We start from the raw sequence: 16709 nt of genomic DNA, 5'->3' as shown, positions 1-16709 counted from the left end.
TGCGCCAGAAAACAAGCTCATCAGAGACAGTAATCCGGAACCCAGATTCCAAACGTCCGGAGGCGAGGAGCACCCTGCTGGGGGTCAGGACTCCGAGGGCTACGGGAAGCTGGCGGGACCCCTGGGCGTGCGGAACAGGCAGTCTCAGCGTGCCAGGTCACCGGTTCCGAGGAGGCGGTGCGAGGCCGGTGTGCTCCGGGACCGGGACTGCACAGCTAGCCGCTCCCAGCCCTAGCTCCGGCTGCTCCTGGCCCTGCGCTGGATCCGGGAGCCATGGCCGCCTCTCCCGCCCGCCCACCCTTCCGAGGACGCGATTTCTCCGCAGCCGGGCCGGGCTCAGGCTGGCTTTGCACGGTGTGCATAGGAAGCCGGCCGCCCCCGCAAGCACCCGCTGGGGCAGGACTTGGAGGAATCCGTCCCCTCAACTCGCTCCGGAGCCGATGCTTTGACTTCTTCCTCCGGAAGCCACGGCCCAAGCCCGGAGGTCTGCGCCAGAACCGTCCCCCCCACCCCACGCCCCGCATTGGCGGCTGCGCCCAACCCGCGCCGGCACCCCTCCTCTGGCCCGCACCCGGGACCTAATTCAATCGCCCCCGGCCTAATGAATAGCCGTGCGCTAATCGGATCTCCGAGCACTTTATGGATTTATACGTGCCGCCTCCTCTCCGGCTGCAGACGCGCGCCACCCCGGTGGCTTCCGAAGGCACGGGCTTCAGGACTGGCCAGGGAGGGGCTCAGGCCGTGGGGGACAGGGGTCCACGTCACCTGGCAGGGGTGTCGCTGGAGCCGGGACTCAGGACCGCGCCGGCCGAGTCCTGCGTCCTAGGCCCGGGCCGCGGAGCTAGGCGCTTACCTGCCAGCCCCGGACTCTCCGGAGCTGCCCGGCCGCGCTGCCCAAAGTGGGCTCCCAGTTCCGGAGCCCGCCCGCGGCCCAAGCCCCTACCCAGGTCAGAGATGCCCGCGGGGGAAGGCCGGCCGGAGCCGCGCGCCCGGCTTCCCCTTTCTCTCTGGATTCCTTTGATCCGCAGGCTCTTCGCCGCACCTCGGCTCCAAGGCTGCCAGGGTCGGCCCGCGGGGGTCCTGGAAACGGTCCCCAGCTTATCTCCTTTCATCAAGCGGCCTGGGGCCGCCTTGAAACCGCGGAGCCAGTAATTGCTTTTTTCAGGAGGCCCTGTGCGGACTGGACAACAGCCAATCAGCGCCTTGTTTACACTCGGTGATTGACAGCCTGCTGGCCGAGTGCCAGCCAATCCTGGCGGTCCCCAGGGAGCGGGCGGGGGGGCGGGGAAAGAAAGGTGACAACAGAAGGCCTCTGGCTTAACCCGTTCCTGTCCCTACCGGTGGAGAAGGAAATGGCAACCCACTCCAGTATTCTTGCCTAGAGAATCCTGTGGACGGAGGAGCCTGGTGGGCTGTGTCCATAGGGTCGCACAGAGTCGGACACGACTGAAGCGACTTAGCATGGCATGCATGCATTGGAGAAGGAAATGGCAACCCACTCCAGTATTCTTGCCTGGTGAATCCCAGAAAGAGGAGCCTGGTGGGCTGCCGTCTATGGGGTCGCACAGAGTCGGACACGACTGAAGTGACTTAGCAGCGGCGACGGCAGCGGCGGTCCCTACCGGAATGAGCCGGTGGATAATTTCTACCGCGCGTGCCTGAGGTGGTTGGCATCTAGTTTAAATACCATTTTTGTCCCCCCTGAGGGGGAAGCAGAGCTGCACCTGGAGGAGTAAAAATAATGTATCCATCGCCACTAAGACATAGACTTGACTCCCGAGCATAAATAGGATCGTTGGGAAACCAAACTCTAACAGAAATATTTGGAGAATAACCTAAAAAGTAGTTTGCATCTGATTACGATGAAGATATTTGTTTAGTGGCTTTTTTATTTAGGGCAAGAATTTAGCAGATATGCAGGAGAGTGACATTGAAAAATACTGCGCATGGTTTGCACACTGTGGGTATCAAGGTGAACGTATTTTTAAAATCTAGTTGCAGATGAAGAAAGGGCAATCTTTGTCATGGCATTAAATCCCCGATTTTCATTTTCATCAGTGCTCCGTTGCAAAAATATAGCCAAGGGGAATAAAAACTGAGGGACGGCAGATACGTGGCCAGAGACACAAGAACTTCTCCCCAGATTCTGATCCCTGGGGCAAGAGGAGGAGAGGACAAGGCCGGTGACTCAAGAGTCCGTGGTACCCAGACTTCGAGAGTGCAGGCATTCCTGAGCTTGGTCAGAGCAGGTGGAGGCCTCGAAGTGGTAGTAGGGCCAGGCAACCCGAGGAGGCCTTTATGCTTGGATCTCGGGCCTACCTGTGCGGGGTTTAGCCACCTGCCAGACATCCCAAGTATTTTAAAAAGCATCTGCTTCAACGCGTATTGCTGTATCATCTGGCCTCTGTGCACCGGACGCCAAACGTTAGACCTGCTGGGTTAAATTAAAAAAAAAAAAAAAGCAAAAGCCTTCCCCTCGGCGTGGATAAGCGCTCCCACTCGCCCCTGCTCCCTCTCCCGCCCTGCGCCAACACATTCCCATTCAGCAGCAACGATCTGCGCAAAGGAGCTGCGCAGTCGCCGGGCTTGAATTAGGCGCCATCGGGCTTGGTAGTAGCCCTGCTGCTCCCTGATTGGCAGCTCCCTGGCCCGGCGCCAGCCTATTGGGAGGCCTGTTTACGCCGAATGAGTGGCACGAGCTCCCGGCCGCGGAGGGCCGCGCGGCCAATCAGCGCACCGGCTGCTCCGGGCTGAGTGGCACGAGCTTATTAGTATGCAGGGCCCGTGGCTCGCCGCGCCGGGCTGCAGGTTTGAGAGCCGCTCTGGATGGGCTCGCTAGAGTCGTTGTTGTGGAAGCGGTGCATTTACAGTGCAACAGTCAGCACATTGAAAATACCAATAGGAATACAAAACAAAGTCACATTTACTGGTTTAATTGTATTGCATTCAATTGTATCCAGGAAACAACCTCCAGTAAGTAACTGAAATTGCTTTCATTTTTTTTTTTGTTTTTGTATTTTTATTATTTTATTTTTATTTTGGCTTTGGGGATTTACAATTTTTTTTTTTTAGTAAGAGAAATTCAGGGTTGCGATGTTAAGAAGTATATATCTTCCCTTTTTAAAAATCCGTTATAATGTCGAACAGGCTTTTTTTTTTTTAATGGACTATATGTAAGAGCGATTTTTTTTCCCCCTCTGAAAAATCTTATCGATCGGTTTAAAATTCCCCCCGTAATGCGTCCTTGCTTTGCTCTGAGCGCTTGTTGTGTCGATCGACACCCAGTATTAAAAATAAATAATCGCGACAGGACAGGGACCGCCAGGCTGCGTCCGGCGAAAGCCGCGCGGGCCGCTCCGGCTAGACAGTCGGCGAGGTCCCCGACGCAGCCAACGCGCTCCTGGCTTTGGCGGCACCACGAATGAACCCCAATTGTTTGCACCCCCCCCCCCCCACGCTGCTCCTCTTCCCCGAGCAGCCTTGGGTCAGCCCCGCCCGGTCGCTCCACGGCGCCGGGAACCGGCTGGCTCGCGCTGGCCGAGGCGGCCGAGCCGCCTACCAAAGGGTCTTGCCGGCCGCCAGCGGCGTGCGGGGCTAGGGATCGGGCGGAGAGGGGTAACGGCGAGGTTCGTGGGGGTTCGCTTTCCAGAGCCTAATTCATTTCAGGACATTTCAGAAAAAAATTTCCGGGGCGGCTGAGGGTGGAGGAGGGGGCCAAGCGAGGCCAGCGCAAAGTGGCTTTCTCACCGACCGCATTCCGGGCGGCGTGCAGGGCTCAGACCACCACCCCTGAGGCGGCATCTGCGGGCGGGTGCGCCTTGGGGTGCGGGGGCGCGGAGAGGCCACGGGCCTCGGGCCTCTCCTGGCGGGGGTAGGGTGGGTGTCGGGCTCGACCGTTTCGCAGGGAGCGGGTTCTACGGCGGCTTCCGAGCTGCGCCGGGTGTGCGCGGGCCCCAGCCCAGCCTGCGGCCCCCACAGCGCCAGCGCACCGGGAGACGGCGCCGGAGGATGCGGGTGACCGAAGCAAAGGGAGGGTTTTCGCTGTTTAAAACCGAAGCAAAACCGAAGGAGCCGCTCCCACAATCCTGGAGCGCTCGAGCCACGCTCAGAGAGACGGGCGACTCCTGGGATCGCGCCGCGGAGTCCTGGGGAGGACCCGGCATTTCGAGGTTCGACTCTCCAAAATACCCTTGTCAGCGATTTTCCAGCCGGCGCGGGGGCCCCCGGCACGCCACCGCTTTCGCTCGGTGTCCTTTCCGAGTCTGGCCCTGCGCGAGCTGCGATCTCTCTTGGCGCTGGGGGGAGGCCGCTCGGAGCCCTGGGATTCGCGGATGGCGGCGCCTGGGATCCGAGACTCCGGGCCCAGGCGGCGGCGGCCGCGCGTCGCCGCCCCTCTCCCTGCCGGGCTTGTGCTCCGCAGGCCCCCGGGAGCCGCTCTCTGGCGGACTGGGAGGCGCGGCGCGGCCTCTTGCCCGGAGCAAAGAACACAAAGGAAAGCCCCTCTGACCTGGTGAGAATCTCCGCGGCACGGAGGGGCGACAACAACCCATCCCCTTCCGAGTAAACAGTCTGGCGGGCTGGTGGGGAAGGATCGGTCCGGCCCACAGAAGGTGAAGATTAAAGCTGTTGCTGGTAGCCAAGCCCGCGTCCCGAGAATCGAGAGCAACTCCCTTTCTCGACAATTTTGGAATTTCTTATTGGAAAAAAGAAACCCCACAAAACAAAAGCATAGTATACGCGATTCCCCGGAGGCCGCTGGGAAGCCCCCCACCCCCCGTGCGCGCAGCCGCGGGCCTTCGGCGCCTTTGAAGCCGCAGGTTCTCGACCTCCCTCCCCTCCTTCTTTCCCTTTGTCCCGCCCCGTGCCCCCCGGCTCGCAGCTCGCTGCTGCCCGGAGGCCCTAAGCCCCGCGCGGGCAGCCCCTCCCTCCCCTGACCCCAGCGCGGGCAGCCCCCTCGCCCGGCGCTCTCCCGGTCCTGAGGCCAGGCGTTCGCTCAGTAGGCCCGAGCGGCGGCGAGTCGAGAGATTTGTTAGACCGGGGTAGAGAGCTGACGATCCCTAGAGGGGAGGAAGCCCAAAACCCCTTTGTAGGAAGTTGAGAGACAAAGAGAACTCTTTGTGTAGGTCCCGTTTATTTACAATGCAAAAGCTCTCCGAATAAATATTAAAAAGCTTATCAGCTGAGCAAATATGTATTCGCTTAATACATTATGTTTTCGGTTATATATTAAATCAAACACAAAACAGTCTGCAAATAAGACGTGTAGAACCTGTAGCATTAAATATAGTAATTTAAAATGGTATTCACAAAATGGAAAACATCTTAATCGCTTTGTTGTCACGGTGGGACGACTAAAAAAAATGCGAAGACTTTATGCAAAGTTCACTGTTAAGAATATTGAGCCTGCCCATCTCCCTTTTGTTCGAAGTGATATGAAACGTTAAAACAATGCAGATTGAGGAAATGAGAGATGTGCAAAATGAAAGAAGTCCACGCGGGCGCACAGCTGTTCAGTTTATGTTGCTTGCTTCGTCGTTTCACACTCAGCGTCTGAAATTGTCCCCAATTTCGCCTCGGAGTGGACTCTCCGCGTTGGGTGGGGGTGGAAGAGAAGGGAGGTGGGGGACATTACAAGTGGCTCAGCCGAGAGGTGGAGGTGGACGACGGAGGCCAGGGGTCCGCTGAGACCTGGGCATTGGCAAAGGCTGCCCTGGGCCGGGCCCGTTGTCCGCAGCCCTACGGCGGAGCCCGACCTCGCAAACCCCACGTCCCCGAGCCGTGCGGAGAACGGCCTTGGCTCAGCGAGCGAGCTGGGGCAGGCGCCGAAGGGAGAAATTCCGTGGCCGATTTGGGGCGTTGAGGAAGAACAATTTCTGACTCTCAAAGAGGCCCTCACCAAAGCCCCAATCCGCAGAGGAAGATCCTGGGCGAATTTCACCGGGGGGCGGGGAGATTGAGCCTCGCTAGGAAGCTCCCGGCTCCCGGCCGGCCGGCCGGGCACTGCGGCGTGGCGGCCCAGGTGACGCCGCCGGCGGACGTAGAGCCCCTGGGGCTCGGGGAGCTGGCCCGGGGTCCAAGCTCGGCATTGCGGGATGGGGGCTTGGTCCTGTTAGGGCTGTGGCGGGGCAGGGGTGGGGGGGAGGAGCGGCGGGTTCAAAAGAATGGACCAAAAGACGCATGAGGGGGATGGGAGAGGGGAGAAAAGGAAGGTTATTAAAAAAAAAAAAAAAATTCTTGAGTTACAATCAATAAAATTACTCGCTTAATTAGCATGGTTATTCGGTTAAGCAGAATGCAGTAAAAGCTGGACCTCGGAATGGAGAGAGAGGGAAAAAGCTAGCGTGGACCCCAGGCCTTTCCTCAGAGACACCTTTGGGCAGCGGGGGAGGGGAGAGGGTGTGCGTGTGCCAGTGTGTGTGTGTGTGTGTGTGTGTATGCGTGATGGCTTCGCAGATTTGGGTTTTTATCACCCAACGGAGCCAGCAGCCTTTCGCCGCGGCGCCCTCGCCGCAGGGACCCGCGAAGGGGAAGCGGCCAGCGGTACGGCCGGGTTCCCTCAGGCTCCTCCGGACCGAGCGTTGCCGGGACGGTGCGTGTGCGCGGGGGGATCGGGGCGGCCCGGGTGGCCCACGCGCGCGCGTGCAGCGGGGAGACGCGCGGGGCGCTCGGGGCCCGGCCGCCCGGCCTGGCGGGACTCGGGCCGGCGGGGTGGGAAGGGTGGCAGGCGGGCGGGCGGGGGCGGGGACCCCCCGGCGAGCTGAACCCCCAAGTCACCTAGTCTCCTCTGCTTGTCTCCGCAGACTATGGATCCGCACGGCGGCCGCCGGCTCGGCACGCGGCCGCCCGCCGAGGAGCCCAGTCCGCCCGCGTGCTGACCGGCCCCGCCGCTGCCGCCGGTGACCCCAGACACCGCCTCCTCCGCGCCGCCTGCGCGCCGCCCGCGCGCCGAGCCGCCCCCGGGCCCCGGCCGTGCTGCTCCCGGGAGGCGGCGGCGGGCCGGGGCCGGGGCCCGGCATGGATGGCCGCGACTTCGCACCGCCGCCTCATCTGCTGTCGGAGCGCGGAAGCCTGGGCCACCGCAGCGCCGCCGCCGCTGCGCGCCTCGCCCCGCCCGGGCCCGCCGCGCAGCCCCCCGCTCACTTCCAGCCCGGAAAGTACTTCCCGTCGCCGCTGCCCATGGCTTCGCACACAGGTCAGTGCCGGCCGGGCGGCCGCGGGAGAGGAGACCCTGCCGCGAGGTGGGCATGGTCGAGGGTCGGATGGGAGCCTGCCCCTCCTCTCTTGGAGCGTTTGCGGAGAAGCCTTCGGTTTCATTTCCCTGCTCCGGCACCGGTGGCGGCCCGCGCGTCCTGTGGGGGCTCCCCGAACCGGATCATCGCGGTTTAGAGTGCCCTTCCCCGGGGTCCCCCAGGGTCTCGGAGGGGCAGCCCCGGAGCCGGCTTAAAATAAAGCCTTTCCCCTCCTGCACCCTCCCCCACCCCTTCCTGCCGAAGAACTAAATTCCGCGTAAACCTCATTTCTGCATTCTGCATTCACATCCTTAAGACATTCCGGGGCTGGGACAACGAGGCCACTTTCTGCGGGAACAAAAACGGCTGTTGTGACTTGGGGAGGGGAGTGCCGCGGCCTCTCGGATTAGGGCGGTGTGTGCGCGGGGTGAGCGTTAATAGGGACTGCTGGTGTAAGACGAGCAAATCCTGTTTCTATATAAAGCCTTGAAGTGTCAGGGCGAGAATGGGTTTGCAGGGGATGCATTTGCTTTAACAAGTGCCTCTGGTATCCTGCTAAAGCCGGACAAAGCGTGGCCAGATCGTGGCCCAGCCTCTCGGCCTGCGCTCTCGGGGAGGGCAGTGCCGGCGCCGGCTCGGCTGGGGGCGGCGCGGGGGCCGCCGCCGGATTTCGGTGCAGGCGAGTTCGCCGCAGATTTGCTCCAAGAGGAGAGAGCTGGGGCCTCCCTGCACTCCAGACCTCTCCCGGGAGAGAGCTGTTCCTTGGCAGAGCTGACGCAGATCTCCAGAGCGGTCCCCCTCTGGGGTGGCTTCGATACTACTGTCGAGCCAGGTCAGAGGAGAAGCAGGGCCAGGCAGAGGGTGGCAAAGGGGGCTGTAATCTCGCGGAGACCCTGGAGGTCACTGGCCAGCGCCGGCTGAGCTTGCAGGAAGCCGAGTGGCTGCGCGTTTGGGGACCCGCTGGTCACCCTGGAAGGTTGGCTTGCCTTTGTTTACAGTTTGTTCTAAACATTAGAAATGTTGTTTGACTCTTTTTTTTTTGTTGTTGTTGTTAATTTGGCAGTAACAGTTATTATTGCTAGCTTGATGAACTGTGAATACTAATAAAATTATATCTGCTTTAATGGGATTACAATTAGTGTGTGGATTAAAACGGATGGCAGAGTCAGGCTAGAAGGGAAAATGTCAGAAGGGAGGGCAATCAGAAAGAAAAACATAAATTTCCTAAAAAGAAAAAAATAACGAGAAATTGCTTAATTACTAATGGGCTTTTAGCATTTACCACATGAGATTCAAAAAGTTAGAGCAAGCTGGAAGTGGAGGGGCTGGACTCAGCCCTCTCCTGGAGTCAGCGCTTCGCCCGCGTTTCCTGTTCCAGTGTGAGCCTTCTGCAAGGCTGCTTTTTTCCCTCTGCCTCACTCTTCCCTCTTCCTTGTTTTTTTCCTCTTATAGATTTATAACTCAAAAGAGCAAAAGCACTTGCCTGGGCAATCGGTGATTTTAAATGTCTGTCCTTACTGTCCCTGTGGTTGTCTCTCCTGCTCCTGCATTGGAGATGCTGCCTGCCCAGCTCAGCTCACACTGAGGGGCTGTGGTTGAAGGCTTGTGGTAGCCTTAGGGACAGTGCCACAGTGTCCCTAGTCCTTTCTGGATGCACCCCCCCCACCCCCGCCATGCCATATGCCATGCCCTCTAACCTGGAGGGTAACAGAAGCAAGGGTTCAGAAGGGCCCCTGACACCAAGGTTGTCCCAGTAGTGCACTGACAGGCTGGGGCCATGCCCTCCTGGGGGCTGGGAGGGGGCGGGGGGGGGGGGGGGGGGGGGCTTGGCCAAGCTGGATTCCCCATCAGTTTAAGTCACTGCTGCCTCCCTTGTCCCTATTCAACAGCCCACAGCCCTCGCCAGATCCTGGTCAGCCGCCATTTCTGCTTTCTGCTCTTATATCCAGATGTAGGCACCCCCAGGCCAGGTGGGAACATGGTCTGGGTGACCCGAACCATTGTCTGGCTCATTCCAAGTTTGACCACGTGGTTCTTGGATTGTAGGCCATGGAAGGACTGGAGAAATCAGGTGGGCGCTGGCCTGGTCTGTGTCCTTGACCCAGACCCTACTCACCTTCCCCATATGCAGGGTGTTCTAGAGCTCACTGGAGGTCCCCAGGGCACCCTCAGAGGGGGCACCTGGGAGCCCACACATCTGCTGCTCCTGGAGGCTGCTTCTACCTCCCTGGGGGACCAGAGAGACCTATTGTGCCTGGAGATGTTCAACCCATTTGTGATGGGAAGGCTGGCCTAGAGGGCGTCCAGCTAGAAACATCTGCTGCTGAAAGGCTTTTGAAATTGCTGAAAACCAGGATCTTGTATTGGTTTTAAAATTTAGCTACATCAATTAAAAAAAAAAAGAATTATACCTCAGACTACTTTGCTTTGGTCTGTATCTATATATGATCCAGTTTAAAAAAGGAAAAAGTATAATTAAGTTAAATTTTTTTTTTTTTTTTGCGTCTCGTGTGCGGATTTCAAAATGGCCAGTTTGGCGGACTTTCTTCCCATTTCTGTGACGGCCTCAGGTCCATAAGCCAGGCTGTAGCAGCCCAGCCTGCCCCTCCCTCCACTGACTACCCTGCTGAAAGGAAAATTGCACTGAGCTTCTTCCTATTTGTTCGGCTGTAACATGGGAGTAGGATCCAGCCACCGGAGATCGAGTCCCTGGCCTCTGAGGATTCCTCGTCTTGGCTTGGCCCCCCAGCCTGGGCCAAGGTCTCCCTCCCTGCGCTCCTCCAGTGCTGCCCCCACCCAGCGCTTTCAAAATGTCAGTTTGAAGGACCCCGATGGGATGTTGGGCTCCAGGGCTTCTCCCATTGTTTTTCTAAAAATGAAAGTGCGGATAGCTTTATCATCGGGCTGTGGGGTTTTATGGTAAAGTGCTGTTCCAGTAACCTTGTCACCAAAAGGTGCAATTAGAATGTTTGGAATCATTATTTTTAGTGCAGTGTTAGATTTTGTCTCTAATACAGATGGTCCGGAGGCAAAGCTGTGAAATCTAGGGGGGAAAAAATGAAAATCAACAACACACCAACCCAAGGTTTTTCATCAGCGCTACTGCCTGGAGCGATTGGGATTGCGCCTCTCCTTGGAGGGAGTGCGTCTAGTAGGAGGCAGCCCTGCCTGGGAGAAGCCGGGTCCCCGCCCCCTCTTCCAGCCGGTCAGCTACAGCTACTGCCCTTCATCCTTCTCTGTGTGTTACCCTTGGGGCCAAAGGAGAATCACTGGGTCTCCACCCAAGGAAGGCGGAGGTTTGGGCAATGTGACTGCGAGTGGGTTCTCCTCTCCACCCCTTCTCTTGGCTTCTTTGGCGTGTAAATGGCCTGGCCTGGAAGCCAGGTGCCCTGGGCCTGTGGTTGTTGTTGGGAGTATACAGGGCGGCAGGTTCCTTCTGGTGGGAGAACCACAAACTTCTCTCCTGCTAAAAGTGCTTCTGATCCTCAATCTCAAAAAGAAGAAGAAAAACGTGGTGGGGGATGGGATGGGGAAGATAATTTCCTGGTGTGAAAAGACCCCATCAAAGGATCCCCCTCCTTTCTCATGTGATATTTTTTCGTATAGGAAAAAAAATACAATTTCGTAAATACCTCATTAACTCAATGACACGATGGAGTGTTTCGGCAACCGTTACCAACATTAAGTAGGTGTGAAAAGAGTTACTTTCCGAAGACTCTACCGTCCTGCTCTGTAAGCGGCAGAAGCAAACATCAAAGCCACGGCCGCCGTGTGGAGCCCAGAATCCAGCGGCCGCGTGGACTGGCCAGGCTGCGGCCGCCTCACCCACCCCAGCGAAGCCATTTTTGGAATGTGGGTTTTTTCTCAGTGGGGCTTGTAGTGCCCCCTTGTCTGATTATTCCTACAGGGATATTCCTATAGGAATATCCAGGTCACGTGAGCACTAAGGCAAATTAGCCAGAGAGGCAGGGAGTGGCCTTGTGCGGATCCCAAATCACCCCCAAATGCTCCCGTTTATTCTTAGAAATCTCCCTCGTCTGCTGTGAGACTGGGTTCAACAGCCCGCACAGACAGGACAAAACGCACAGGAGGCTGTTAGAATAACATGGAGGGAGCTAAAAATACCCCTCAGAAACACACATAAAAAAGCCAAATCCAACAACAGAACGAGCTAAAAATATTCCAGGCTTTGGCAAAGAGCACAGAGTTAAATAAATTATACAAGAGCCATTCATGGGAGCAAGTTGACTTTCTCTCTTACGGGAACTTGGTTCAAGCTAATAAAAATAATAATTTACTGGCCACTGAGCTTTGCTTGAGTTTAGATTTAATTGGTGGGGCTTCTGGCGTTTGTCACTTCTTGGCGATTAGTGGGCTTGCCCTGGCCTGGGGTGGGATGGGGAGGGGGTGCTGAGTCTGGGTCCCTGGAATCAGGGGCAGGGTTCTCCTCCCCCCATCCCACCCGAGGAGCAGGGCCTGGGTACAAGGGCAGGATGCCCAGGAGGCCAGAGAAGGAGGAAGGCTACAGGGGAGTGGTCAGGGAAGGCAGAAAAGGGACAGGCAAGGCGCCGCTATTTTAATTTGATAAATGATCGTACACCTTTAAGAGTGTGTTTTAACAATCAAGATACACTCCAGCAAGTTGATAGGATGTTCGCTGTCAACTTACATATGTCATCAGCGCGGGCTGTGAGCATAAATAATGTGTGAGAGTGTGCGGGATGCGCTGCAGCCTCTCCGGGAGCCCGGCAGGTAGCACCCCTGTCTCTCCTGCGGTCTGGAGGCAGCTGCCAGAGGAGGAAAGGGTTGGGGAATTCAGGCCGGGTCTTTCCTCTCTGGGGAGTTCCCAGATCTCCTCACCAAAATAAGAGCTCCAGACAGTTTGCTCAGGGAAACCACTGCGGGTGTGATCTGGGGCTGGAATCCAATATTGGCTGGTGTCTTTTCAGGGAGCAGATGTCTTAAGTTCAGCCATTTCCCAGGAATGTCAGACTTCCACCTTGGGATTAGGGTCAGGGTAACCTCCTTTGCTCTCTCTGCTTATTTGCTTGCTCTTGATGGGATGCCCACCCCACCCCCCAAAATCCCAGCAGGCCCTCTCAACTCCCAAAGGACTACACTTCCCAGAATGCCCCTGGTCTAGCTCCAGGGTCTGAGCCTGGGACCGGCCCTAAGCTGGGAATTCCCAAGCTCAAATAGAGTTCAGCCAGTACCACTGGGAATGAGTGCTTTCTGGGTGGAAAGGGGCCTTGGTCACCACCCCCAGGGTCCCCTTGCCCTTTCTTCTGAAAGAGGCCTCTGGGTGGCCTCTGCCCCCGCGCCCCCGCCCTGCCCTCTTCCCTACCATAAATACCTGAATATAGGCCCCCAAAGATGGGAGCTGCCCCTCTACCCCAGGGACCTTGTGCGGCAGGGCAGGCAGCTGCCTTGATTGGCATGGCCAGAGTCTCAGGGGGATTCCCACCAGTTGCCCTGATCTCAGCCCTTTGCACAGGGCTTTCTCAGAGGGGCCCTGGATACACTGGCCAGAGGTCAGCATGGAAGGGATTTGGGGACTCCACCTGGGTGGCCTCAGGGCTGATCTCTGCCTAGAGAGTCCAACAAGAAAATCCAGCACAGCCTCTGGAGCGTCGCTCCTCCTCCCAGCCGCACGTCACCAGGCAGCAGTAGCCCTGTCAATGCCATATTGACCAGCGTCCACCTTGGATGACTTCTGATGACTAGAAACCATCCCCCCAGGGTGGAGGTGCTGCCTTAGCCTCTCGGAAGGGGGCCTGTCATCACCCATCCAGAGAAAGTTCTCACTCGGGCCACTACCAGCAGCCTCTTGGAAAGGTGGGTGCCCCTTGGAAAGGCCGTCCTCGGAGATCTTTGCTGGGCCTTGTCCCAGAGCTCTCGAGCTGATGCCAGGGCTTCAGGGTGCAGCACCTGCCCTGTTGGGCAGTAGGTGACTCGCACTGCTGCGCTCCACCTGCCTCACCCGCCAGGGCACGGCTCCCCCGGGGTTCCTTGGTCCCTATTAACCGATGGGGCCTTCTTTCTCCCACCGAAGATTCAGCATTAAAAGCAAACAAGATCACAACCAGCATGCACTGTCTAGAACACATCCCTGCAGCTCTGGGCTGTGCCAAGGAAGGTTCAGGCCTTGCAGCCTGTGCTCTGGGGCCGCTGCTCCATCTCGGCTTTGACGCCCTGCCCGCTGACGTTTTTATGGGATAATATACCGTTTAGATCACGCAGGCCTATTTGTCAGTGGGCCGCCCCTGTTTGTTGTAATATATAATATTACTGCCTCCCGTGGCCCTGCCAGCAGCTGCCACCAGAGGATGGGGACCAGTCGGGAACTGGGTGTGGGATTGGAAAGGTGGGGCGCAGGGTGGGAGCTGCCCCAGCCCCACATAGGGGCTTGGTGTGGGTTTGCAGCAGGCTGAGGGCCTGGCGGGGAGGCATCCAGTGCTCAAGCAGGGAGCCAGCCGGGCTGGCATCCGAGGGCTGCTGCAGCTGTCCAGACGATTAGGTTCCAGATTGGATCAGCCAGGAAGCTTTTTTTTTTTTTTTTCATTCTGACCTAGAGCCGGGGCGGAGGAGGAGGGAATGAACAGGTGGGTTGGGTTCCCTGCCCCCTCGCCGCTCCTCCCAGGGCCCCCAACAAAGAGTCCAGTGTCTTTAGATCCAAAGATGTTTGATGATGGGGAAAGGGGACCCACTGTGTGCCTGGAACCGAAAGGAAAGTTACAGCAGTCCTGTTCCATCCAAGTGCAGGGACTTGGTTTCCAGTAGAAATTACCAGAAATGCAGGGGAGGGGCAGAGGATGCCTGGGCTGCCGAGAGAGGCCCATGTGCGGCAGACTGGGGTCCCCCAGGGTGGCCTGGGGCTGTCTTCTTGGGGCACCCCGCCAAGTGAAAGAGAATCATCAGCCACATTTAAGTGGTTGTTTATGGACTAAACCACCCTCTGCCATCTCCTTGGGAAGAGGCAGTCTTGGCTCTAACCCTGTGCTCCTCCTTCAGGGAAGCCAGGGCCTTTCTTCCTTGGGACTTTGTTCTCAAAGGCAGCTCTGGGGAGGACACCATGGCCCTAATATCACACAGCCAGGCCAGGGAGGGCCCCCTACCCTCAAGGCAGGTGTGCTGGGAGCCCAGCTGGATGGGGGTGAAAAGAAGGTAGGTTGGGGACAGTGGGATGAGACCCTACGGGCGGGACCCAGGGTGGGGATGTGCTGATGGGGGTGGGAAGGAGCTGCACTGCCAGGCTGCTCTCCGTCAGCACCTCAGGGCAGCTCTGCGTGGCAGGCTCCAACTTAGCACCAGCCTTGCTGCCTGGCGCTGCCTGTGTCCCCTTTGGCGGCAGAGGCACAGACCCTGTCATCGTCCCCACAGTCTCACCAGCATGTTAACTAGCCGAGCTCACACATGCAGGGACACTCATCACACCTGCTCACGTGTTCTCATACCCTGAGGCATGTCCTTACACTCACATGTGCTCACACTCATATACACACACTCACTCACAGACACAATGGACCTTCAAGGAATCACATCCCAGTTGGCCTGGGGGAGAGCCAGCGGGCCCAGTGATCAGAATGGGTGTTCTGGTCCGTCTCCACTTTCCACCTCCTGCTCCATCCTGCAGCTCCTGGCCAGCTGCCAGAGGTGGAGCCTAAAGGTCCCCAGTGACCTTGGATGGCAGACTCAGAGCCCGACATGCCGGGCTCGGTGCTGGTGAGCTGCCTGCCCCTGCTTCAGCCCCCTCCTTCCCTCTGTCACCATGGAACCCATCTTCTGGTTTCCACTGAACTGGAGCTGGTCCTTTCCCAGCACCTGCCCCAGGCTTCTTCCAGTGAATCTGTTCAGTTCATTTCCGTCACTCAGTCGCGTCCGATTCTTTGCCACCCCGTGGACTGCAGCACGCCAGGCTTCCCTGTCTATCACCAGCTCCCAGAGTTTACTCAAACTCATGTCCGTTGAGTCGGTGATGCCATCCCACCATCTCATCCTCTGTTGTCCCCTTTTCCTCCCGCCTTCAATCTTTCCCAGCGTCAGGATCTTTTCCAAGTAGTCAGTTCTTCACATCAGGTGGCCAAAGTACTGGAGTTTCCGCTTCAGCATCAGTCCTTCCAGTGAATACTCAGGACAGATTTCCTTTAGGAGGGACTGGTTGGATCTCCTTGCAGTCCAAGGGACTCTCAAGAGTCTTCTCCAACACCACAGTTCTTCGGCACTCAGCCTTCTTTATAGTCCAATTCTCACATCCATACATGACTCCTGGAAAAACCATAGCTTTGACTAGATGGACCTTGGTTGGCAGTCATGTCTCTGCTACGCCCTCGCCCAGTTCCTCTAGGAGGTGCTAGTCAGCTTCCCCGCCCTTTCCCGACCTGCAAGTCAGTCCCAAGCCTGTCTGAGCCTTCAGCCCTGCTTCTCTTTCCCTCAAGGTCTCCCTTCCCCAAGCCCCCTCACCCCCACACACCTTAGGTCAGCTCCCACCCCCTACTCTTGTCATTCTACTGTCCCCAAGCTTTCCCAGTATTCAGCACCTATGCCCAGCTACCCACAGGCTCCGGCCACCTCTGCGCCCCTCTTTGCTGCCTCAAGTACCTTCTCTGCCCCGTTCCCCTGCCCCTCTTGGAATCTTCCTACCTGGGCAGCCCCCACAGTCACCAACGCTCAGATCCCTGTGACCTCCGGCCCTGACCGCCCTCAGCAGTCTCTCTCACCAGGCCTTGCGGCAGCTCCATCCTCCTCTACATGGAGCCACCTTCCCTGAGGGACGGCAGGGTCCTGAGTCTGGGTGTCTCTGCCTTCCATCCCTCTGTTTCCCCGGAGCTGGGCCTGGCCATCACAGGCCTCCCTCCCTGCAGGACGGCTGGGGCGAGAGGGGGTATGCTTGTCTGTGCACACCGAGGCAAAGCACACACGTGCCTTTAGACACAGAGAGAGGGCTGTTCGGTTTTTCTCCTACCAGTGTGCCGCCACACTGGAAAATCGAGAAGATAACGCTCTGGGAGAACCTCGTTAGGAAGAGAAGGCCAGGAAACACAGGGGTCTGGATTGGCCCTTGTCTCTACACTAGAAACTGCCCCATACCTGACCACATGTGGTAGACAGTCTTGCTGGCAGTGTCTCCAGCCTGCGTGGCCACCTCGCAGGGATCAGGTCAGCATCTACTCTCCTTCCAGAAGCACCTTCTGTCATCCTCAGAGGCTCCCAGACTGTGTTTTAAAAAGATGTCAGAGCTAAACAGATTGGCAGGAAGGGCAATCCCCTCCTTCTTAGCTCCATACTCGATGGCAGGGGCGAGAGCGTGGCAGGGAGCGGTCTGCTGGGCAGTACAGCCCAGCGTCATCTGTGTGACACCAGGGCTGGCCCCTGGGTGCACACGTGAGGTCGGGCTGTGGAGAGAAGGGGCTGGTGGGGATGGAACAAGGCTCAGGACGGGGACCGTCCCTGCAGAGACTCCCCTGCCCCATCCCACTCCAG

General features: G+C 57.9%; 1 protein-coding gene across 4 annotated transcripts in view; it reads left to right on the top strand.

Moving 5' to 3' along the window:
- Nucleotides 1-1303: 1303 nt before the first annotated feature.
- Nucleotides 1304-16709, top strand: part of BAHCC1 (BAH domain and coiled-coil containing 1) — a 62426-nt gene continuing 47020 nt past the window's right edge. For 3 of the 4 annotated variants that reach the window (XM_061392592.1, XM_061392590.1, XM_061392589.1), the window contains exons 1-2: nt 1304-2973; nt 6801-7192. In XM_061392592.1, coding sequence (XP_061248576.1) covers nt 7015-7192 — 178 coding nt within the window. In that variant the 5' untranslated portion in view covers nt 1304-2973; nt 6801-7014. Of the gene's footprint in view, nt 2974-4616; nt 6590-6800; nt 7193-16709 lie in introns of those variants that run through there. The other variant, XM_061392591.1, reaches the window with a different exon arrangement.

The sequence above is a fragment of the Bos javanicus genome, chromosome 19 (assembly GCF_032452875.1).
Source record: "Bos javanicus breed banteng chromosome 19, ARS-OSU_banteng_1.0, whole genome shotgun sequence".
Classification (NCBI taxonomy): Eukaryota; Metazoa; Chordata; class Mammalia; order Artiodactyla; family Bovidae; genus Bos; species Bos javanicus.
Note: the sequence above shows the minus strand (reverse complement) of the source record. Positions and strands in the feature narration are given on the sequence as shown.